Source organism: Phalacrocorax carbo, chromosome 2, assembly GCF_963921805.1.
Source record: "Phalacrocorax carbo chromosome 2, bPhaCar2.1, whole genome shotgun sequence".
In the NCBI taxonomy this organism is placed as follows: Eukaryota; Metazoa; Chordata; class Aves; order Suliformes; family Phalacrocoracidae; genus Phalacrocorax; species Phalacrocorax carbo.
The window spans coordinates 119,595,938-119,617,621 of NC_087514.1; the positions used below are offsets into that span (position 1 = coordinate 119,595,938).

Genomic DNA, 21,684 nt, shown 5'->3' on the forward strand with positions numbered 1-21,684 from the left:
CTTACATGATTCTGCCCTGCTGATGCAAAACCAGTATGGAAGCTGCTCTGAAAACCAGCCACGCACAGGAAGGTGTTACCTTATGAGTGGTTGTCGTCTTTGCGGTCGGTGTTGGCTTAATGAGTCATGCATTTAGTACGAATGCAACCTATAGCGAGCTAATGCCTGTTTTTGTAAAAGTAAGTGATGATGAATCTTTCAGATATCTTTTCAGCCACAAATATTTTTATTTTAATAAATCTTGGATTTGAATCTCAGTAAGGAATCGCTTAGCTGTAAGGAATCCAAATTGCAGCCTAGATGTATGTACAAACCAAGATCCCCACCTGACAAACCATTATGTTCACTCTCATTATTCAGTTTGTGTAGCTATCATGTTTTTAAACTTAAAAGATGGCCACATTGCATAGTCACATGCTGCTTGCTATCTTCAAAACTGAGACTTCCTTCAGCCACTTCTTCAATTTTCCTTGAGTATCATGAGTCAGAGTTTCATTCTCTTTATTAAGTGGTAGAGGGACAGGAGGTATGGAGAATTTTATCTTCTACTTAGAAAGTCTGGTGTTGGAGAAGAGAGTTTGATCCATATTTTCTCCCCATGTGTAATGAGATGGATTGGATTCAGGAAATGAAATGGTGCACATCAGCCTAGTAACTTCTGTTTTTCTTGTTTTCATGTCTCTCTTTTTCAGATCAATAACAAAGCTTGTGGCAAAGTTTTTGTGCCTCAGCAAGCAGCCCGCAATTTTGAAGAAGTCCATGAACTAGTTCTTCAAAGTGAACTTGGAGTCAAGCATCTCCAGGGACGAACCATTAAAAAGGCCTTTCTGTCTCCCAGAACTGCCCTCATCAACTTCTTAGTGCAAGAATAGCAAAGGCTTTGCTGGGCTGTTAAAGGGAACTGGAATCTTTCGAGATGAAACCCATTCAAAAATACCAGTTATGGTTATTTAAATCTCATGTAACGGTGGGGAAGAAATGTTATTAAAATCAGGTCGCTGCTAAATCTTCGTTCCGGCGTGAAGAAATGCACAAAATTAAAGTTTCTTTATGGGGTCCCAGTGAGATGCTGTTTCTCCTGTATTCTCTGAGAGAATGAGAAGGAGGCACAGAAGAACTAAACGATTGTAACAGAATGTAAATTATACAAAGCGCAGGGGTTTTAGTGTCAGCCTCAGGAATATATCCTATTGGAAAGTTGGCTTGGCTAAAATGCAATGGCATAAATATGATTCCAGGACTAAACAACCGCCCTGAATATGTGCTACACCAAAATTTAGGTGTGCTACAATCAGTCTTTGCTGCCTATATCTCATGTTTGGGTACTGTACCGTTAACTAACATTTTAAGTTGTGAGAAAATGTTACTACAGAGTGTTAATTTTAAAAAGGATTTGTTTAGCACTGGCCAGTGGCCTTCGGCACAGCAGGTATCCAGAATTAGGGTGGTCTGATACATTTCACCTACGTTTCAGAGCCAAGCCAAGAAAAAGGTCAGATTAATTAGCCAATCCCTGCCTTAGCCAGGATCCTCCTTCCTCACTGGCATATTTCTGTTGGCTCATACATGATTCAGCTTCAGCTAAGTGCTGGCTGTTTCTTCTGCACAGAGCAGAATGGCAGTTATTTCCTACGCATGAGCCACCTCAGAGACCTTTGGGGAGGATTCAAGTAAGGGATGAGTTGGCTGCTGGAAATGCAGCAGTGAAGGCAGACAGCATGATTTTTGCCTCTACTCCTAGTTCTTGTAGTGCCTAGATCATAAAACTTGAATAAAAATTCTTTCTTTTTTTCGAGGGCTTCATGAAGTGGAAATAGACATCATGTTTCTAAAAATCAATCAGACTTTCATAAAACACAAAGCCATTCTCATGCCTCATTTCAGCCATTTTATTTGTACACTCTATTGCTGTTATATCCACATGGAAATGTTTAGTGTATTTAGCAAATGCTTGAAAAAGGGTTTCCAAAGAGACAATTACAGGGTTCATTGTGTAAGAATTTCTTTTCTTTAACAGCCATTAAACTAAGTCATCCAATAAGTCAGCCATTTATGAGCCATTCTGACAGTTACGAAGTCGGCAATGGGAACCAGCTAGGCAAATACAGAGGTCTATATTAACCCTCCAGCCCAGCAGTCACCCAGAATGTGTATTAGATTAAGAGGAAATCAACAAAAATATCCCATGTAACAGTAAATAAGTCCAACAGATTCTAAGCAGCTAGGATCAAGATAGATCACACTGCAGTGTGATCTACCATTTTGGCTTTGTGCAGTTTTGGTACCTAAGATCTAGCTGCGTAACAGAGATGTGAGGCTCAGCGACCAGATTCAGCTCTACATGTCCCTACTTCTGCAACAAAACTCCTCTGATTTCTGCTTCCTCCTGGACCGCACTTGTGCAGATTTTCTCTCCAGCAGTCCTTTGACACAAGAATGACTAAGAAATGGAATATTTATAATGGAGATACGGTCTTTGCAATTTTAAGACTCCAAAAATCTTAGCCACAAAGGAATGCATTCAGAGATTGAAACACAGGCCTTTAGTTGGAGTTAAAATAATTTGAATTCCAGTGTCTGCCTGACCTATATGTTGTTATAAATTCATAGAACTCCTGTTCAGAAGCCCCTAAAAGGACTGTGAAAGAGATCTTTTAAAGTAAAATCTGTAGCAGAGCACAGTCCTGCTTTTTTTTCTGTATAAAAGTTTAACACACCCTGTGGAGCCATTTTAACAGCGTTTTTCTTGGGGGCAGAAGGTGACATGTTTAGTGTAAATAAAACCTTTAAAAATTTGCAAGGATGAAGAAAGATGTTGTAAGTCCAGCAGCCCTATGGTGCCTTTAAACAAAACTGCAGTCACTCCAGGGCCGAGCAGCAGCCCACAGAGTTTATTGCTGTTAGCACTGGCCGGTATTTGCTCTTGCCAGAGGAAGTGAATTGTGGATGTCACTTGGTGATTCAGGCAAAAATCAAAATAAGGAATGGACTCGTACGTGCTAAAAAAGGAAAGGTAGTGAACAGCAGTGGCACAAAAAGTGTATGATCAGAAGTCACACCAGCGCGTTTACAGCAAGTTGAGATTCGGTGTGGTCTAAAGGATACAAAACAGGCGGTGAAAAAAGTGAGTGAGATGATGCAGTAAGTCTGACAGAGCCTCATCCCCTGGTAAGTGTATGTTTGAAAGATGGCAGAGGCGCCAGCGGTGGGGTTGTGCAGTTGTCCTGACAGCTGCTGACACGTCTCATAAGGTTGACCTGCCCTGAAGCACAATTGCCGTTTGTCTAACGATAATTGTGACTCACAGGTTTGGTCTGTGCCTGGATGGGACCGACACTGATACACAGGCTGTAGCCTGTTACGAAGCCTTTTTAAAATAACATATTGCAGACGCCTCTTGCTTATTTAACAGTTGTTACTTCCGTCACAGTACAGATGCATCTTTATCCTGAAGGTGGAATAAAGCGTTGTCACAGATTGTGTGCCCTTGAGGAGTTCAGGAGCTAAATAGTATGGGAGATTTAAATCTGGACAGGGATACCTGAGGAGTGAGAAGGAAAAGCACTGACGGGCAATCAGTCAAATTGCACTGTTTGTCACGCACATTGAAATGGATATGGTGCCACTGTTCTTAGTCCATGAAGTGATAAGCCAAAGATGATGTGGGAGATTTGCTAAACCCAGTAGGATAGACCCAGGACAAACTACCCCAAGAAACGGATCCACGACATGGAAGGGGTATTCCCTGCATCCTATCGCTCATGGTGATAGAAGACTGGTCATGGCACTGATCCAGTCTGTATCAGGTTTCTATTTTAAATAATACAAAATTTTAAAAAGAATTACTATTATGCTTTCTACCCCAAAATCATAACCCCAAATTCATGTAACTGAATTTCCAAAATGTCCAGCCTTCAAACACTGGTGCTGGAAAAATAAAAATTGGCAAAGTTCTGAAAGGTTACTAAGAACTTTTCTGATGCTGTTGATTTCATGCGAAGGATCTCAGATGCTGGGGGGATGGGGGCAGTGTAATGTGCTGGAAGAAACCACAGGGTAGAAAAATGTGTTATCAGATGTAGGTTGTTTAGTAGCCATTTCCAGTGACTGAGGTGACCCGGACACACCAATGCTGCTTTGCAGCAAGGCAGTGGGGCTTTTTGCATCACATTAAGGAACACCGTTAACAGCTTAGGGCACCAGCTAAGGCCATTTGCTGGCCAGGTTGCCCCACCTATGCTTCAAACAAACCTGTACGACGGTGTTGCTGAACAAGCCTGTATTTCTCTGGGTCCTTCACCAGAATCCAAAAATGGAGATTTAGTGCAAAATAAAATCTGTGCTCTCTCTCTGTCTGCCGTTTACCGGATTAGAGTAATGCCTCAGAACTGACATCTGGTTAATGATGGCTTTTTCTGATCGGACTTTGTAAAAGCCTGCTTGTTTCTTGTGGAGGGGAAAATTCCACAGATAATGCAGGTCACACAGCCTCTTTTCTTTGTCTCTCCTTCTTCAGTGTAAAGCCTCACAGAAAGCTATTCCTCTTCTCTAAACTTTTCACAATCAACATGAACTAGAAAGAATGTTAATTAGCACTTTGCTGGTTGTTCTTTCCTAGGGAAGTTTGCAGTATGTAAGATTTTTCTAAACGCTTGACTATAAATGAGGACAGGGAGAAATCACTGGGTTTTTCTCTAGTTTTGCAATACTTATTGCAGTTTACAGAGTGGTGATTGGCTTTATTTATGTATATTTACCAACCTGGAACGGTACATACGCTGGTTTTGCTGGATGCTTTTTCTGCTGCGTTATTTCTTCAGTTCCCTTCTGTTTGGTTCTGAGCTAATTTTGTCTCAAAGGACTGTGCTGTAAGAGAAGTCTTGCATGTGAAGCCAGGTCTATCACCAGAACCTGAGTAGTGAATATACTTACTAGCCTGATGATTTCTATCAGTCCAGGTAATGTCCACTTTTGACTTTACAAAATGTTGCTGGAACTACAGACGTGTTACTTTTTTTATGGAAATGGGGTTTATGGCTTAAAGAAGAAGAATGAAGCTGATCACAGTAGATCAGAGGCATTATTCAGCACATCCCAGCCATAGCAATAGAAGAGCTGAACTGGAGCATTATCTCCGCGCAGGAGGGAACAGGATCAGAGCTCTCATCTGCAGCCCAGATGATAAAAGAGATCTTGCCTGACACACAGAGGAAAGGTGGGATTTTTTTTCCCTTTCCTGATTAAAGTGGCTTTCCGGTACCACAAAGCATTCTGCGATTCACTAACCCCATCTGTCCCAGGAGGCCCCAAGTCAGACACAACCTTTGTGTCTCGTGGCACTTCTCTCACTCATGTAAGCCTTGGTTGGATAAGTTCAGGTCTGTTTTTAGCCCCATTAAGTTGCAAGCCAGCATCATCTTCCGTATAAAATTAGCTCTAGTTTTATGTGTAGTCAGAGGGTTTGAACAGGTTGTCCTGGGTTTATAAGTTGTTGGGGTCTATGAATGGGAGTATTTTTGCCTGGGTGTAGCAACGTGGCAGAGAGGTGTCCTGGTGGCTCTTGTTCTATCTGCCAGCCTTCACGTTGGCAGTGAGAAACTGGAAACTTGGTCAAAGTCAAGCGGATGCTTCTATTTGTTGTCAGGTGAACACGGCCCAAACCCGTGAGAGATTCTGATCACAGGAATCTCATCAAAAATACCCCATGATACTGAACAATCAGGACATTTCCTTGGATGCTCACCTGCCTGTGCCATACCATTTTAAGCTGCCAAATTGCTCATTCAGCAAAGGAACATGTTAATGGGAAAGGCTTAAGTATAATCAGCAAAATATCCATATTCTTTCTGTTTGGACTTGTGACACTCTGCCATAAGAAGTTCTTTTATTTGAAGGACCTGATCTTGTTCAGTATAACTCTAAGGAGAAATATACATTTACATGAACTGCATGCCTTTGTGCTTGCTCTCTTAGATACAAGCATGCTGTCTGGGCTGGTTGCAAGGAAAAAGCCCTCAGTCATATCTAAGGCTCTGAACTTCCTTATCTACCAGTAGTTTTTTTACATGTGCCAAAACCAAGTATAAAAGGTCCAAGGTTCTCCCAGTACACACACCTCCCGCTGCCAGAAGAGATGCACGAGCTGCTGACTAAGGGGACTTGCTCTCCAATAACCATGCTTGGTGCCAACAATATGTGAATCGAAATACATATATTCATAACAGCTGTAGGTGATCCAGTGCACTGATCAGGAATAATGAACGGGACACGTAACTGGGGCAGAAAAGAGAGCGGTTTAATAAAGGAGCACGACATGTTGCTGGCATTGGCAGCCTGGGTCTGTTTCTGATGAAGATTAAGAGAATTGGTATAACAGGAAATTGTTTTCTGCTAAAAGGGAAATCAATTGTCTTTAAATACACAGCAGTGTAATTAGCAGATCTTACTAATTTCTGCAAAACAGAAATGTGAGCATGTGTTGTCAGGCTGGCTAAGCCAGGAAAGTATTGTGAAAAAAATTGTAGAAGCTTTTACAAATGAATATTTTTCTTAAGTACGTCTCCATCCCTGGAGATCCATGTGGCTGGATGAAATAGCAAGGGTGCAATAAAAATATATACTTCCCAATTTTCCCATGTGAAAGAGCATTTTAAAACATCTGTTAGTCAGAGAGCTTCTCCTAGGACATGCAGGGAAGAATGGGGTGGGTGCATTGACTGCATCTGGCAAGTCCACTCAAAGGCCATGAAGCCACGTGAGGCCAATGACTGACAGCAGGATGTCGTCTGACCTGCAGAGTGCTTCCAGCCGAGGATTACTAAAGGCCATGTATGTTGGTTAAACAGGTCATGGCGCTGTTTGTGTTAATGTGCTGATAAAGAGGCAGGGAAATGGAGCTGGAAAATTCTCCAGGCAAGTTCTTGTCCTGATAAAAGGCTCTTTTTAGTAGAAAATGGAGAAAACAAACTATTCCATAGTCTTTCAAGCAGGGGTAGGAAAACCACCAAAGCCACCTGCATTATTTTGGCGCCACTAAAAGCAAGTGTTTGGCCTGGTGGACGGACGGCAAACGGAGACCAAGGTCTCTGTCACCGCTGATGGCACCTGGAGAAACTGAAGAGAGGAGGGCGAAGGGCATTCTCTGCCCCAGAGCGGCAGCCAAACGTTTGGCACCTGGCTCTGGCCTTCCTCGGGAAAACCAAACCGCTGCAGCTGAGCGATTTTGCAGCCTTTTCTCTCTCTGCTGCTGCTGCCTGGGCTCCTGTTTGGGATCTCGGGTGATTCCCTGTGGCTGCTCTCCCCTCCCCACAATGTGCCCTGCCAGGTGACCCTTCCCTCACTGAGTTTACCCACCTGCAAGCAGGGGCTAAGGCACCCCACTGAACTGATGCTGCAGGGCGTAGGCATTTAAGGAACACAACCTTGAAAGCCTTTCTGTGAAGCATCCATGCCACCCCAGAAAGGCAGTTTGGAAAACTGTCCCAGTGCTGCCCTGGCCCTTCTCTGCCATCAGTGTTAATTAAATGATTCTTAGCGTGACTCATTGCGGAGATCATGCCCCATAGCAGGCAGTCGTACTGCAACAGAAGCAAAACATCCAAGTCCGGACCTGTTTCTGCCCTGACCGTGGGGAGAGGGGACACATGCACCAAGGCTGCAGGGTGGGCAGGCGGGCTGTAGGGACGGCACTGGCCTGCCTGCAGTCCCCAGCCTGCCCCTGCAACTTGGGGGTTAAATGCGCAGGCAGCGCAGGCAGCAGGCAGGGCAGGCCTCCCGGAGGAATGCAGAGGCGCCTGGGGCAGCGGTGGGGAGGAACACCATCTCCCAACTCTGCCTTGCCGCCTTCCTGCAAACGTTTTTTGGAGGGCAGAGGCTGATGTTTAGCATCTCCACCTCCACAGCACCCCTTTCATAGCCTGGCCCCCCGTTTGAGCCCCGCTTTCCCACCTGCAGCCGCCCCTGGGCTCACCTCCTGCTGCCAGCTCCCTCCATCCTTCCCTCCACCACCCCGTTATTTACCCTACAGTCCTGCGCATCGTTCTCCCGGTATAAAGCACCCAACTGGTGCAGATAAATTGCGCCTTTATTGAAAACCTCCTTAGAAAGCCGGAGGGAGTGTTCATTGTTTCCCAGTGCGATTCAGTCGGTGCAGAGTTCGGGGATGCTGCGGCACTACCTTGTGAGAGCTGAGATGCACTTACTCCTGCAAGAATCAAGCCAGGCTCCATCCTGGAAATACTTCTGCCTTATAAATTGTTCACTCTGTTTTTATTCTAGCACTGAAGCCTTTATTGCTTTCCTGCTAGAAGACACCAAAGCATGTATCTCAGGCATTTCAGGGTGGCACGCGTAGTCCAGGCTCATGAGGGAAATGACCTGCCTGGGACAGATACAGCCCTGGGGAGGTGCGGCTACCAGGGATTAGACCTGAAAATGTCCACAAAGAAACTGGTGTGCTGACAGCCGCTGGTTCCTCACGCTGGTTTGCTTTCAAACAGTGAGTATATGATAGCTGCTTTTGGAGATAGATCTAGCTATAAGTTGTCACCCAGACACCTCCTGGTCATCTTTTTACATAATCTCTTCAGCCCTGCGCTGTTGTCATGCCTCAAAATCTGAAGGCGTTTTCTCCCAGACAGAAAAATGATCAGGGGGGTGGGAGGGGGGAGGGGGGCTTTCTCTGCATTTTCTCCAGCTCTCTGCAATGTGAGCCCAGACTGGAGCCAAACTTGGCAGCAAGAAATACAGACAGACGATCCCCTCCCTGCTCTCATTCACGACTTCCCTGTTTACCCGGGCAGGCAGCACTCTGCCCCAGCCTGCCGGCAGCCGCGGCACCTCGCCGGGCCTGGAGGGCTGTGCCGCCCAGCACGAGGCCGCAGTGATGTGCCCAGCGCTCCCACCACGATGGGCCTGAAATCGGGGAGCACCACTTGAGGCTGCTTCTCCCCAAATCGCTGCCTGCCTCCGCCCCACGGGCAGCTGCGATTGCCACGTGGAGCAGGGCTGGGTTACAAGCTGTCAGCATTATTTTGCATGAGTAAATGCAGTATGTAAGCCTTGCCCACAGGAACAAACCCAGATTAAATGAGCAATGTGTTTTTTTTCTTCAAGGCATAGGCTTCAGAATAAGTTAATTTAGATAGGCATGTAGATTTTGGTCCTGTGCTACAACAGCAATCGTGGACCCCTTCACTCCTTAATAGGCATGGGCTGTAAAACTCACAGGAACTATAAAAGCGGGGGACCATATCTAATCGCAGCAGAAGGGTCTGCAAGTCAGTGTAGTATTAAATCTCCTGTCTACTAGAAAGTTCAAGTTAATCATCTGCTCGCTTGGGAATACCCCTAACCCAAGTCTCACAGAAAGAATAAACCCGAGCACAAAACTTCAAAGGTATTTTGCTGCCTAATGTTCGCTGAAAGCGTTGCGAATTAAATACCGAAATGCCTTTGAATCGCTTGGCTGCGATTCCCTTTGGAAGGCGCTTGCCATCAAAGTGTCTGCTCATGCGTGCAGAGCCTGGAAGGAGGCCAAGCCCAGCGCGACGGTTCCCTATCCAAAGGGTTTCGGCAGCCTTTTCCATGTTGTCCGCACGAGCATTGTTCTGCAGACAGCTGATTTGATCCTTTGGCATAGGAAGGAAATGTACTTTACATAGCTGGTGAAGGTCAGCAGCATCCAGAGAGGCCATTCGGCAAGAAGGCTGCTTCACTCCCTCTGAGGTGGTGAGCTACAGCAGGTCTGACTGTAAAACGACTTACAGATGTTAGATTACAGATAAAAGGTAATGGCAGAAAATGTATGCGTGGCCCTTAAAAGAGAAAGGCAGAGAAAAAAACATGATCTGAGGGAAGTTACAGGTTCTTCCTTGGTCTGTTTGCTGAAAGCTGAAAATAGAGATGCCTATTCCCAAATACTTCTGTTCCACCAAAGGGTTTGTTTCTTAGAGGTCTGAAGAGCCTCATCTCTGTCTGTTTGCAGAAAAAAATCCCCAACAGACACCACCTGAGTCTCTGATATGCTGGATAGAAACATGCCTTCCCTTGATTAACTTTACATCCTTTGGTGAGGAGGAGGGAAGAAGGTGCGAGAGCAATGTGTAATTTCCTTTTTGATTGCTCTTTGTCCGCTAACGTCGCAGATTCCTCCCGCGAGTGAAGCAGCGATGGGACTCACACTCCCATCCTTATCTACCTGCTGCTCTGTTTCCTTTCTGTCATTCTCTCGGGCCATACAAATACAGATTCAAGCAATCTGTTGCTCATCGACTCTGGGCGTTGTCAAAACTGCCTTGCACTAGCCCTTTCCAAGGATGCTCTTTAGTCATTGAAACTCAAGTTTTGGCTTTCGCTGCCCCGTCTCAGCTTAACCTCAGCCTCAACAGTTTCAGTCAAGTCCCTCAAAACAGGTAGCTATTTTTCCTCTCAGTCACTGGTGGCCTGAGCCTACACTTGCCTGGCATGAAGCATCTGCAGGGGGCCACCACATACTCTCCTGCCCACGAAATGGGAGGCAAACCCTTTCCAGTCTGGCCAAAAGGGCCCTGGCACAGGCAGGGGCTTGCTGTGCTTTGCATGACAGATATCCAAATGCAAGTTAAACCCTCCTGAACTGCCAGGGCTTGTGCAAAGCAAGGTCTAGCCCCCAGGCACTCAGCTTCTCCCAAAGTGAAATAGGGCTTCTGGGGCTCAGCCTGTGGAAGCTGCGACACCCCTCCTTCCCTCACCCCCACAGCAAAGGAAGGCTTGGAAATGTCTGATAGATGGGATTGCTTGATAGATTGGGCTCTTTTCCCAATACTGTGCGATCCCTTAAACATGCATCAGGCCATGGTTAGTGGCAGTGTGTGCTGGGGTCCCCCTTCCCTGACTCCCAGGGACTGGAGAAGCTCGGCCACTGCACTTCGCTCTGCGCTGGGATCCCCACCCGCCTGCCTTCCCCAGAAACCATAAAACCCATTATCTAACCCTGTGCTATGTCTGGGCTAGCTTTTCTGAGTCCGAAGTTTATCAAGCATATCAGCTCAAGCTTCGGCCTAAGGCTGTCACTGCCAGGACGAGCCTCTCGGTCCTGCTCGCAGCCTGCCAGGTTGCTTTGAGAGAAGACACACACCTTTTCCAGGGGCTCACAGTGATGCGATTTTTAAGCACATTGGGCCGAAACTCCCTGGAAGAATTGGGCTATTTTAGACCTGGGTCCAGTTGCTCAGCAGTGCTTCTGTACAGGAACCAGTCAAATAGGGGTGGGGATTTTTTGTTTGTTTGTTTGTTTCTGGCTGGTTTTGGTCACACCCTAATTCATAATTATTAAAGGCTGTGAATTTCCATGTTCCTTAACTTCTGGTCCTATCTCCTGGAGCCTGGGGGAGAATAAAACAGGTTCTGGGAGTGCAGGACATGTGCCTGGGCCCATAGGATCACCTGCACCAGTTGATTTACTCAGAGGCACCACGGCTCTACAAAACAGTCTCTCTGCCGAGCCCAGCAGAGGTCCCATCACAGCCCCCTGACCTCCGAGCACCCCCAGCTGGGGGTTCTGTCATGAAAATTTCACAGTAAGGAGAGGCTGGAGCACAAAGTACAGAATTACCAGGGTAATTATTTATTTATGTGCATGAGGTGTCCGTTCACACCGGGGCAGCCTGAATGCAGTTCTACACACAGTTCTTATACCTTTCAAGCGTCCAGGTACAACGTGATTTGACCAATTGTTACTTAACACACACATGCCACAGTTTTGCAAAGCAACTATAATTTTATGACATCATAATTCATCTGCTTCTTTCTTAATATAAATGTCCCTGGAGTTGGTGTTGCTGCAGTTACTTGTCTGTGATACCAGGTAATGGGGGGTGAGGTGGGGGTGGGGGGTGTTCACAGAGGTGTTGGAGGGGCTGGGATGCTGGTGTTGTCTTGGCCATCCAGGGCTATCTTTTATTTTTCAGCGTGGGGGCTCTCTTTCTCCTTGCAATGAGCTGGGGTCCTTTAGTCACGCTCACTTAAGCATGACTATGCAGCATGCAATCTAAAATATATAAAGAAAATTCATACAATTTCCTACTATAAAGACTAATTGGTACAATAGTTACAGAATGAGAATTTACTAACAGGTTTTCAGGGGCGGGGTGTGTGTGTGTGTTTTTTCACAAAGGGTGGCAGTAACTTTTCACGAGGGTTTTTCGCTAGCGTTTCAGGGCCAGCAGGGCCATTCTTCAGGGGAACGCAGCGAGAAAAGCAGCGTTACCTGCAGCAGACGAAGGGAAACACCCTCCTTACATCATCCGGGCAGCTTCAATCACCGCGCGCATCCCTTTCCGGGCCCCTTTCGAAGCTCAGCTCTCCCACCTGACCCCTTCCCGAGCGCTATCTGACACGGCCTGTGCTGGATGCAGCGCGCTATTTGCGCGCGTTACGTCTTTGGACCCGCGCGTGACGTTGTTTGATCGCCCGCACACGCAATCACCATTGACGGGTGACGAGCGGCCGCCCCGAGCAGGGCGGGGGCGTGGCCGGGGGGCGTGGCCGGGGACGGCCGCCCCCGGTCACGCCGGCCTGGCCACGCCCCCGGGCGGGGAGGGTCGCGGCGGGAGTGAGACGGCGCGGCGGGACGGCCGGCAGTGCCCTGAGCCCGGCGGGAAGGAGGAGGAGGAGGAGGAGGAGGAGGAGGAAGGCGGGGGTCAGCCCGCTAAGCCGGTCGGGATGGATAAGTACGACGACCTGGGTCTGGAAGCCAGCAAGTTCATCGAAGACCTCAATATGTACGAGGCCTCCAAGGATGGTCTCTTTCGGGTGGACAAAGCTGCCGGCAACAACCCCGAGTTCGAGGAGACGAGGCGGGTCTTCGCCACCAAAATGGCCAAGATCCACCTCCAGCAGCAGCAGCAGCAACAGCAGGAGGAGATGCTGATGGCCGCCCTCAACGGAGGGGCTGCCTTCAACACCCCCCGGCCCAGCCCGCCGGCGACGTGGGGTGCCAAGCCACCCCCAGCCTCCGCCGCTGAGGGGCCGCGCGCGAGGCCGTATGATGGAGGGGAGCGTGGCTTTGGCGAGAGCGGGTCGCATGCCGAGACCACAGGGAGCCAGGCCGGGCACCGGGGCTGGGAAGCAGAGCCCGACAGGATCCCCAGAGCGGGGGGCTCGCGGCCTGGCGTGGGGCGCGGGGAGCAGCAGCCCGGGAGCTCCGGGGACCCCCAGCCCTGCCGTGGCGTACAGGAGAACGGCAGCGAGGGCAGGCGAGGCAGCAGCGGCCGTGACCCGATGCCGGCTGGGCAGAGGTCCTCCTCTTTCTCACATGCCCGGACCCCCCCAGCACCGTTGGCAGGGACAGAGGATGGGGTGCTGGGGGCCCTGCCGCAGCAGAGGTCCTCCTCCTTCTCGGCCCCCTTGGTGCAGCCTGCCCGGGGGTTTTCGGGCCCTGCTGATGCCTGTGGTCCCAGGGCTGGAGGGGATGGCAGCCAGCTATGGTATCAGGGCGTCCCACCGTCCTTCTCCCCCAGCTCTGCGCCTGCCACCCCAAACATGGACTACCAGCACGCCGCTGCCTACCCCGGCCCAGCCGGCCACTTCATGGCCCACGGTCAAAACCACCGGCCCAATGGCAGCGGCGCTGGCCCTGAGCCGGGCTCCTCACGCCTGGCTTCGCGCGGGCCAATGGCTCCGGATGCTCCACAGCCGCCTTTCCCAGAGGGCACAAGTGGCCCGCGGTCAGATGCCGGGCACCCAGAGGGCTCCAGCGCGGCGAAGGTGAAGCTGCCCTGCCAGACCCTCCTTCCGCAGCCGGAGCAAGGGCCGTCAGCGGCCGAGCTGAAGCTGGAGGCACTGACCCAGCGCCTGGAGCAGGAGATGGATGCTCGGCCAAAGGCCGATTACTTTGGTAAGGAGGCAGTCTGCCAGTTGGTGTGAAAAGGGTTTGTTGCAAAGTGTCACTGCAGGGTTCATGCCTGCAGGCATGCATGTCTCTGTATGCCTGCTTGATTATGCTTTTTCAGTTGCTAGGGGGTGTTTTTTGTTATTTAGCTTTTATTTATCACAGGGACTGGAGGCTCTTCCTCCTCCTACACTTTTTTAATCGTACCTCTTAAATTTTAAAGCAAAGGTAGTCTAGCAGCTTTGGGAAGGACAGTGTGAGAAGAAGCTAGAGCAGCACCTTTTGAAGTGCAGGGAGGCACTGATCTTTACTTGACAGTAGTCCTGGTTCTCTGTGTCTTAAAAGTACGCTGCCCAACCACGTGTGAGCGGGAGGGCAGCCATCCAGCCTGCGAGGAGTCGTGCCTGCGTACACTGAGGGCACAGAGGAGGGCATGGAGCTTGGGGGGTGCTTGGTGGTACCCCGCCATAGAGGCGCCCATGGCTGGACGTGCTTGCAGAATCTCTTGAAGAGGAGTTGTTTGGGGATTGGAAAGGTGGTGGTTTCCCAAACTTGCCAGGATTTCCCCCTGCCTCCAGGTGCTGGTCCACATCAGGTCTGAAAGGATCGGTGCATCCTGAAGATAGCAGAAAAACAGGCAGACAGGATGCTGGGCCATCTTGTTTAGACTCTGCTCTTCCTAGAAAGGTTGGACTAGATGATCCCTGAGGTCCCTTCCAACCTGTGATTCTGTGATTTCTCCCTAAATCTCAGGTCCACAAGCAGTCCAGAAAACCACCAGAGGTTATTTGCTGGTGCTTGGTGGTAGAAAGGGTCTGCTTACATGCAAGGATCTCCCAGAAGGTCAGCGGCAAATTGAGCATTTCCTTTCCCTGCCATGCCACTTTGCAGTTTAACAGCAGATGAGATAGCTCAGCTTTTGGGAGAAGGAAACCCAAAGTTGCTGGGAAGGCTAAGAACTCCTCAGTTAATTTAACGAACAATGGGAGCAGGTCTAGTGTATGGATTTTCCTAATGATTTTAGATCCACGGTCACAGAAGTAGAAGCAGGGACAGATTAAACTCTTCAGCCTGGTGCAGAGGAAGGGTTTGCATCTCGGGCTGCACAGGTGCTTTTGCACGGGGTCCTGCCCTGTGGGGTCGGTGGGTGGCTCAGCCATGGTCTGTGCGCACAGGGGCAGCCATGAGCTTCATGCCAAGCTTCAGGGACGTAGCTGGAGGGACCACTGAGTGCTCGGTTGCCAAGAAACACATTTTGTTATGGAATTTGCATCAGGTGGTGGTACTTGCCCGCAGAGGACTCTGCTGGGATTGTTTATCTCTGTATCTGAGACTGGATTCAGCCTTGTGGCAGGGCAGACATGTTTTTATGCTGTCGCAGAAAAGTGATGTGTCGAGTTGCTGTACTTGGAGCGTTCTGGCCTGGAAACATGTTACGGTGCTTTCCATCCTGTGTGGGCAGCATGTGGTTTGAATGAGCTCAGGGAGCCTCGCCTAGCGGGGAGGCTGAATGCTGTGACAAGGAGCTGATAACAAAGGTGAGGTTGGGACAACAGTCTTGTGGCAGGCGGTGCTCAAAAATGGGAATATTTTACTGGAGGTGGCATTCAGCTCTACTGGAAGAGGCGTCAGGGGTCTCTCCAACAAACCCTGCTGCATGTGTTTTCTCATCACGGTGCAAGTAAGCCAGTTGGATCATACCTCATCCAAAATGTGCATGGGAATGCGAAGAGAGAGCAGAGGGACCTAGTTAGTCGTTAGATTATTTTTACATTTTTGCCATAAAATAAGGAGTAGCACCAGGGGGAGTCTTTCGCCCTGTGGGAAATTCATAGTGAAGCAGGAGTAATTCTGGCAGCATGGAGAGTCCTGCTGGTCAGGTGTCTGAGTTACCAGTGAGCCCTGGTACGGGAGGAGAGATGGAGGCTGCCTGATCCCCGCTGAGGTCTTTCAACATCCTCCTGGCAGGAGGTTTTACACCAAGGCATAGTGTCTGAGAAACTGGGGCAGGAGGAGGGTGACGGAGGAGAGGGAGAGGGAGAAATGAAAGGATGCTGTCACAGCACAGGAAGAAGTAATGTTTTGTGGAGCCTCAGCTCTGTGGAGGAAGGCTCAACAAATCTGCCCCACGGAGGACCATGGAGCAGGAAGGTGCAAGTACTGAGGTATTTTAATTCTGGGTCTCCTCCCCCTTTCTTTCTCACTTTTATTTTCATTTTTTCCACAGTTACCTTACTTCCTTTGGAGGAATAAAGGACCCAGCCGGTCTTCTGAATCTTTGTTATTCCCTACCCCTCAAGCTAGCAAACTTTAGGATGGAAAGTAAATACTTTTATGCAATGGTGATAGAACGGATCAACAGTTTTTGTCACAGACTTTTCCCCCAGTGAAGGGAAGTCTAATGCAGCAGCTTTGCAGTACATCGAAGCCAGGAAATGAAACCATGACTGAAGTGCAGATGACCAAAGTGTTTTATCTGAAATGCTTTCAGATCTCCTAATTTTGGGTGCTGCTTCTGTACCAAAGAGATTTTTTAAGATGGGTCTGTCTGTCTTGGTTATGTACAGTCCTTCGGTCTGTCTCTGTCTGGATGAGATATTTATCATGAACAATTAATTCTGATCACAGTAAAGGAGCTGCTTTTTCCTTCAGTATGTGAAAGCGAGCATTTGTAAATGAAAGCCTGGGAAAGGATAAGCTAGAGACTAGGTGTAACATAGGTAGGATGCTCTGCTGAGGAGTAACAGACAGTCTGGTTATCTGTCAGCACCAGCTTGCTGTACAAAATCCAGTTGTCTGCTCAGGATATGTATAATAAGTGAAAGGAAAGAAGCAAACAAAGCCAAGAATTTTATTTTTTTAAATAGTGGGCTATGTGTGAGCAGCGTGGGCTGTACATGTATCTAGAGGAATTTGCGTTCTCCAAGAGTGCTTTTGAAGTGCTGACTTGATTTATGTGGGCTTTCAGGGAGGACATAGGGAGTCTCAGGTATCACCCATGTCTTACACTTGGGGAGGGAAATTCCTGAAATTGCTGTCTGGAGATGCTGGTTCCCGTGCAGCAGAGAAGGGGCCCCAGGTCTCAGGAGGTGACGCTGGAAGCCGCCTTAGGTTGTGTTCAGGTTTTTGACATACTGTTTCTAGGGAACAACCAGGAGTGAGGTGCTTGAATCCCACTGATTTACCATGGTGTTCTTTTGGATGCATCAGCCTTCATCTCCACTTGATGAACGGGAAGATTGATTGAATAGGAGTGACCGGGGGAGTTGCAACTCCTCTGCTAGCACCACCCAGTGCAATGCAGATGTTTTGGGTTAGGTGAGGTGGCACCATTCCGAGGACTGGTGCGGGATGAGTTTTCAGGTTAGAGCTGGGCAGGTGCACAACTAAATTAAGCCTCTGCCTGCACTGTCTGGAAGTGACTTGGTAGGGGAGAGGCCTGGCTGAGAGGCGTTGGGGTTTTGCCGTTCGTTTCAGCAGAAGCTGTGGTACCATGCAGTTCCTTGGTCTGCAGTCACAGATGGATGCTTTTAGAGGTGTAACATGTAGCATCACATTTTTACCAGTGCTTATTTCATATAGTTAGATGGAAATCTCTATCTGATGGAGACTCTCTACACTCTTACCATGATCTTTATTTAAAACAGTTTTTATAAATGGTTTTCTTGTTATAAATATTTGTTAGGTATTGAGCTCTGGCTTACTTATTATTTAGAGCAGAGCTGGTAAGCTGCAGGTATTTTAGAATGGCCCCAGGCACCTTGTTTTGCAGTGAAACACTGGGATGCTTCCCAGCAATTGGACAGAGAAGATCTCATAGTGAAAACTGCAGATTTCTTTTCCCCTTGGCAGAAGCAGAGCGGTAGTCAAGTTACTGAAACCCTGTGGAGACCTGGAACCCCAGCACCTTTGAATGGGTGTGATCTGCTCAAAGGCCAGCAGCGTTCTCTCCAAGTCCTGTGCATAGTGAAGTTAGTGTTTTACCATGGCCAAAACCACAACTTGTTTAACTTCAAGGCTGTACACACCTGCAGACTTTACCAAACCCTGCTGATGGTGATGCACCAGGATGCTGCTGTGGCAATGAGGGTAATTTCAGGGCTGCCAAGTGGAGAGTTTCTGGTTAAAATTAAAGTTTTTCTGAGGTTTGTCTTGTGTGTGGGTGGTGATAATGGTGTTGTTTCCATGGGGAATGAGTGGAGGCATCCCTTGCTGCCTGCTCCTGGGAGAACACCACGGTTGGAAGGAGGTGCCTGCCTGCAGCAGAGAGGAGGGGGAGGCAGGACAAGGTGGATCATGGTGGAACAAGGAAAGCTGAAAAGATCATGGCATGTGGACTAGTGGGCATGTGCAGATTGCAAAGCTTATCTCACTGCAAGGAACCAAACAAGTAAATATTTGCCTGGGATACAGCTCCTCAAGATTACAGCAGTATGTACTTCTCCCTTCTTCTTGGGAGCTCTGCTGTGTTTGCAGACTTAAGGAAAAATCTGTACCAAGAGGAAGGAGTTGAGGCAGAGGATCAGTAGGTCTTTCAGCCAGGATACTGTGGCAGTGGGGACTGAAAGGAGTAAGGAGCAGCATTCATTTGGCACTGGAGTTAATGTAATCTCTGACATCGCTGTAAGGTACTTAAAATGTCACTGACGTGAGTTTGATGGCATTTTGTACTTCACTGGCAGTGTGTACGCGACTGTCTACAGCAAAGCCAGAGGTCAAGACCATGGCATGCAAAAACAGTACAGAAAAATAGCATTTACCAACTCTGTGGTTCTTGGGGCAAGGAGGATCTGCTCATCTTTGCTACCACTGAGTGGCAACGTGGGGCTAATAGGAGTGATGATACCCAGTGGTGAATGGGACCAGACTGCCAGGTTTTCCAGGCACTCAATCTCACATGGGCCTCCAGATCTCCACGAAATCAACTCTCCAGCAAGCACAATTGCACAGTAGTGGATAACAGCATAGCAAGGCACGCAGTATGTCTAATTTAGAGTTTGATGTAGGAATGACTTGGTTAGGGTGAGCCAAGGGGAGGTGGCATCAGGTTCAGGAGAAGGTCTGAAGTAAAACCTGAAGAACTGAGCATCACATTGGGCATGACTAGGTGAAGTCGTCTTTTTTTCAGCAGATGGTCTTTGAAAAATGCATTAAGTGGAGGACTTGGTTCTCCTGGAATAAATGGGTGGGTCGGAAACACAGAAGGTGTGCCTTCACGAGGGTCCTCCCCGTCAGAGCGGGAAAGGGGAAAAAGGTAAGAGTAAAGCTCTTTTTCCCCTTTCCTGCTCTGATGGGAAGGACCCTCATGAGGTACAGCTTCTACCAAGAGGCAGCAGGGTCTACTGGATTAGCCACATGCATGTCTGGGCAGATGGCAAGGTTGATATGGGAGGTGTTTATGTGCAAAGGCTCTGGGGTTTTCTTCCAAATGCAATTGGGGGTTCTTTGCATAAATCCAGCCCCCTGCAAGGAGGGGGCAAAAACCAGCTATGTGTGGTGGAGAAGAGTCAAGCTGATCATGGAAATGTGGCTTGCATGGAGTAAGTGGAAGGGGTAGGATAGACTTACTCCTCCGAGTGCTGTTTCTGGGTTAGCTACGTATGCAGACCTACACCACCAGACTCTCCCCATCATCCTGCCACTGCGTTTGTCTTAGTCAGGACCAGATTGACACGGCAAGGAAATCTCACCACTGCAGCAGCACAGTAACATATTTGGCCTGCCAAAATTAAGCGACAGTCTTAGCAAGCCCAACCAGCGGCACGTGTAGAAAAGCTTGGCTGTCCTGGATGTTGCTGAGAATGGGGATGCTGCTGGAAGAGCCCACAGCTGTGTTATTGGTTTGTAGGTAGATGATGTCTGGCACATGGAAATAAACCATACCGACCAGTCCCAGAAAATGCTGTTGTTCAGCATGGTTTGCATTAAATTTTTAGTGAGTGGGATATAGTAAGTAACTGAGCTGCTTCTGGTGAGCATGAAATAGCAACACTTAGAGGAAAAAACACCTCTAAAGGCTTTGAGTCCAGCAGTAAATAGAAATGCACTTGTTGAACTTTGGTGGCATTTCAGACTAGGTACCGCATTTGCTTTCATTTCTGACAACACCTGAGGTCTGCATCAGACCTGTTTGGTCTTGCCAGCTGAGGCTGTTCCTGGTGGCAGCCCGCCTTGTGGTTTGCAGTGCTGAGATGGAGTACGGTGGGTGCCGGGACGTGGCTTACAGGGCATGTTTTCAGTCCCAGCTCTGCCCGAAAGGTCCCTTTGTTCAGGCGCTCAGCTGCAGCGCGGGCGGTTGCTTGCCGCATGATGCGAAAGGGAACAGAGATTTCTTTGTTGTCCAGGGCCTGGCTGCCCTGCCGGCAGAAATTGAGCCGAAATCAGCAATTTCCATCCCTTTCCCTTTCCAAATCTGGCTACCATTCTGCCGGCACGCTCGAGCGTGAATTTACCGGCACTTTCCATGTGTGGTGCTTTGGGCTTGTCATCCTGGTGCCAAAAGAGAAACCATTCGTTTCTCCTTAATAATGTCTTAATAACACCCTCTGAGGTTAAAATACATAATTTCGGAGGGGATATCCGCTCAGATTGGTGTTTGCATAAGCGCTTGTTACGTGTGGCGTAGTAACTAAGTGCAGGAATCGGGCATCTCGCTGAGCTGTGGATACTTGGGATCCATCTGCTTCAAACTGAGGACAGAAGTTTTTGCTAAATGCTGTGTTATGCCAGGAAAATTGCCCAGAGCTGCTGACTAGCGTCAGCAGCACATGGGGCTGGATCGATGCTGCTGACATTTTAACTCTACGCCCTGGCTGGCAGAAAGCACGCTCAGCACTCTTTTGGGAAATAGTTGTCGGAGCTGGCATGGAGCAGGGCGCAGAGCCTGTTTTGTGGCGGGATGGGGTTGGATGTGGCCTGTGCTGTGCTGCCTTCCATCAGGCTGGCCTCGCACATGTGTTGCTGAGCTCAGCAACTGGCCACCGTCAGCAGCAGGTATTGCCTTTTCCTTGCGTGGCCTAAGCTGAAAGAAACAGGATCATTGTGGCAGCAGGGAGCGAGTGGCAAAAAAAAAAAAGTGGAAAGGAAAAATCAATTAAAATTGCCTTTTTTTTTTTCCCCTTTCAAGCCAGGTGTGCTGAGAGTCAGAGATGAAGGCTCAAGTATGTTGCTTAAAATACTTCAGGATATTGTAGTTGGAAGAAGCAAAGACTTATTTCTAGAATAATTCCAATTGCTACTGAGATTTAATTGGCTTTCAAGTCACATTTAGCAGATACAAGTAAAAACATAATCTATACATAGATTTGCCATCGTGCCATTTCTGAATTGTCAGCCTTGCCACAGGATATCTATAAATACTTGTAGCGTGACTGGTTACTACATAGTTGCATAATTTAGCACATTATAGTTTTTACAGACAACATTGTCAATTTATTTTTAAAGCCCTTTCATTCCATGACTTTATCTTCCATATTTTAAGGGCCTAAATATTGAAGGAAGTGGGTAAAAGGGTTAAGCAGGGGATGAAACGGAGCATGTACTGGAAGAAAGGGGGAAGGATGGTGGGGGTAGTTGAGGGGCAGGAGGTGGAGGAAGGTTTGGATACAGATGCAGGAGCCCCGGCATCTCCTGCAGGATCCAGCCAGAGTATCTGTCTGTCTGGGGAAAACACAGGCAGTGCCTATGCTCTGAAGCTTAAGTGGGATGGACAGGAGACAGCAGACGCAATTTCTGCCCTCCGTGGGATTTGTGTTAGGGTATTTTATAGTGGCTTTAGATGCCTTCCAGGATCTTTACCATGGACTCTGCTTGCA

General features: G+C 48.4%; 2 protein-coding genes across 3 annotated transcripts in view; both read left to right on the forward strand.

Moving 5' to 3' along the window:
* The window catches only part of LARS2 (leucyl-tRNA synthetase 2, mitochondrial), a 93,981-nt gene extending 90,010 nt beyond the window's left edge, over positions 1-3,971 (forward strand). For both annotated transcript variants that reach the window (XM_064444090.1, XM_064444091.1), the window contains one exon: positions 693-3,971. In XM_064444090.1, coding sequence (XP_064300160.1) covers positions 693-872 — 180 coding nt within the window. In that variant the 3' untranslated portion in view covers positions 873-3,971. The remainder of the gene's footprint in view (positions 1-692) is intronic.
* Positions 3,972-12,588: 8,617 nt separating this feature from the next.
* Positions 12,589-21,684, forward strand: part of LIMD1 (LIM domain containing 1) — a 35,253-nt gene continuing 26,157 nt past the window's right edge. The window contains exon 1 of the mRNA XM_009505741.2: positions 12,589-13,876. Coding sequence (XP_009504036.2) covers positions 12,703-13,876 — 1,174 coding nt within the window. The 5' untranslated portion in view covers positions 12,589-12,702. The remainder of the gene's footprint in view (positions 13,877-21,684) is intronic.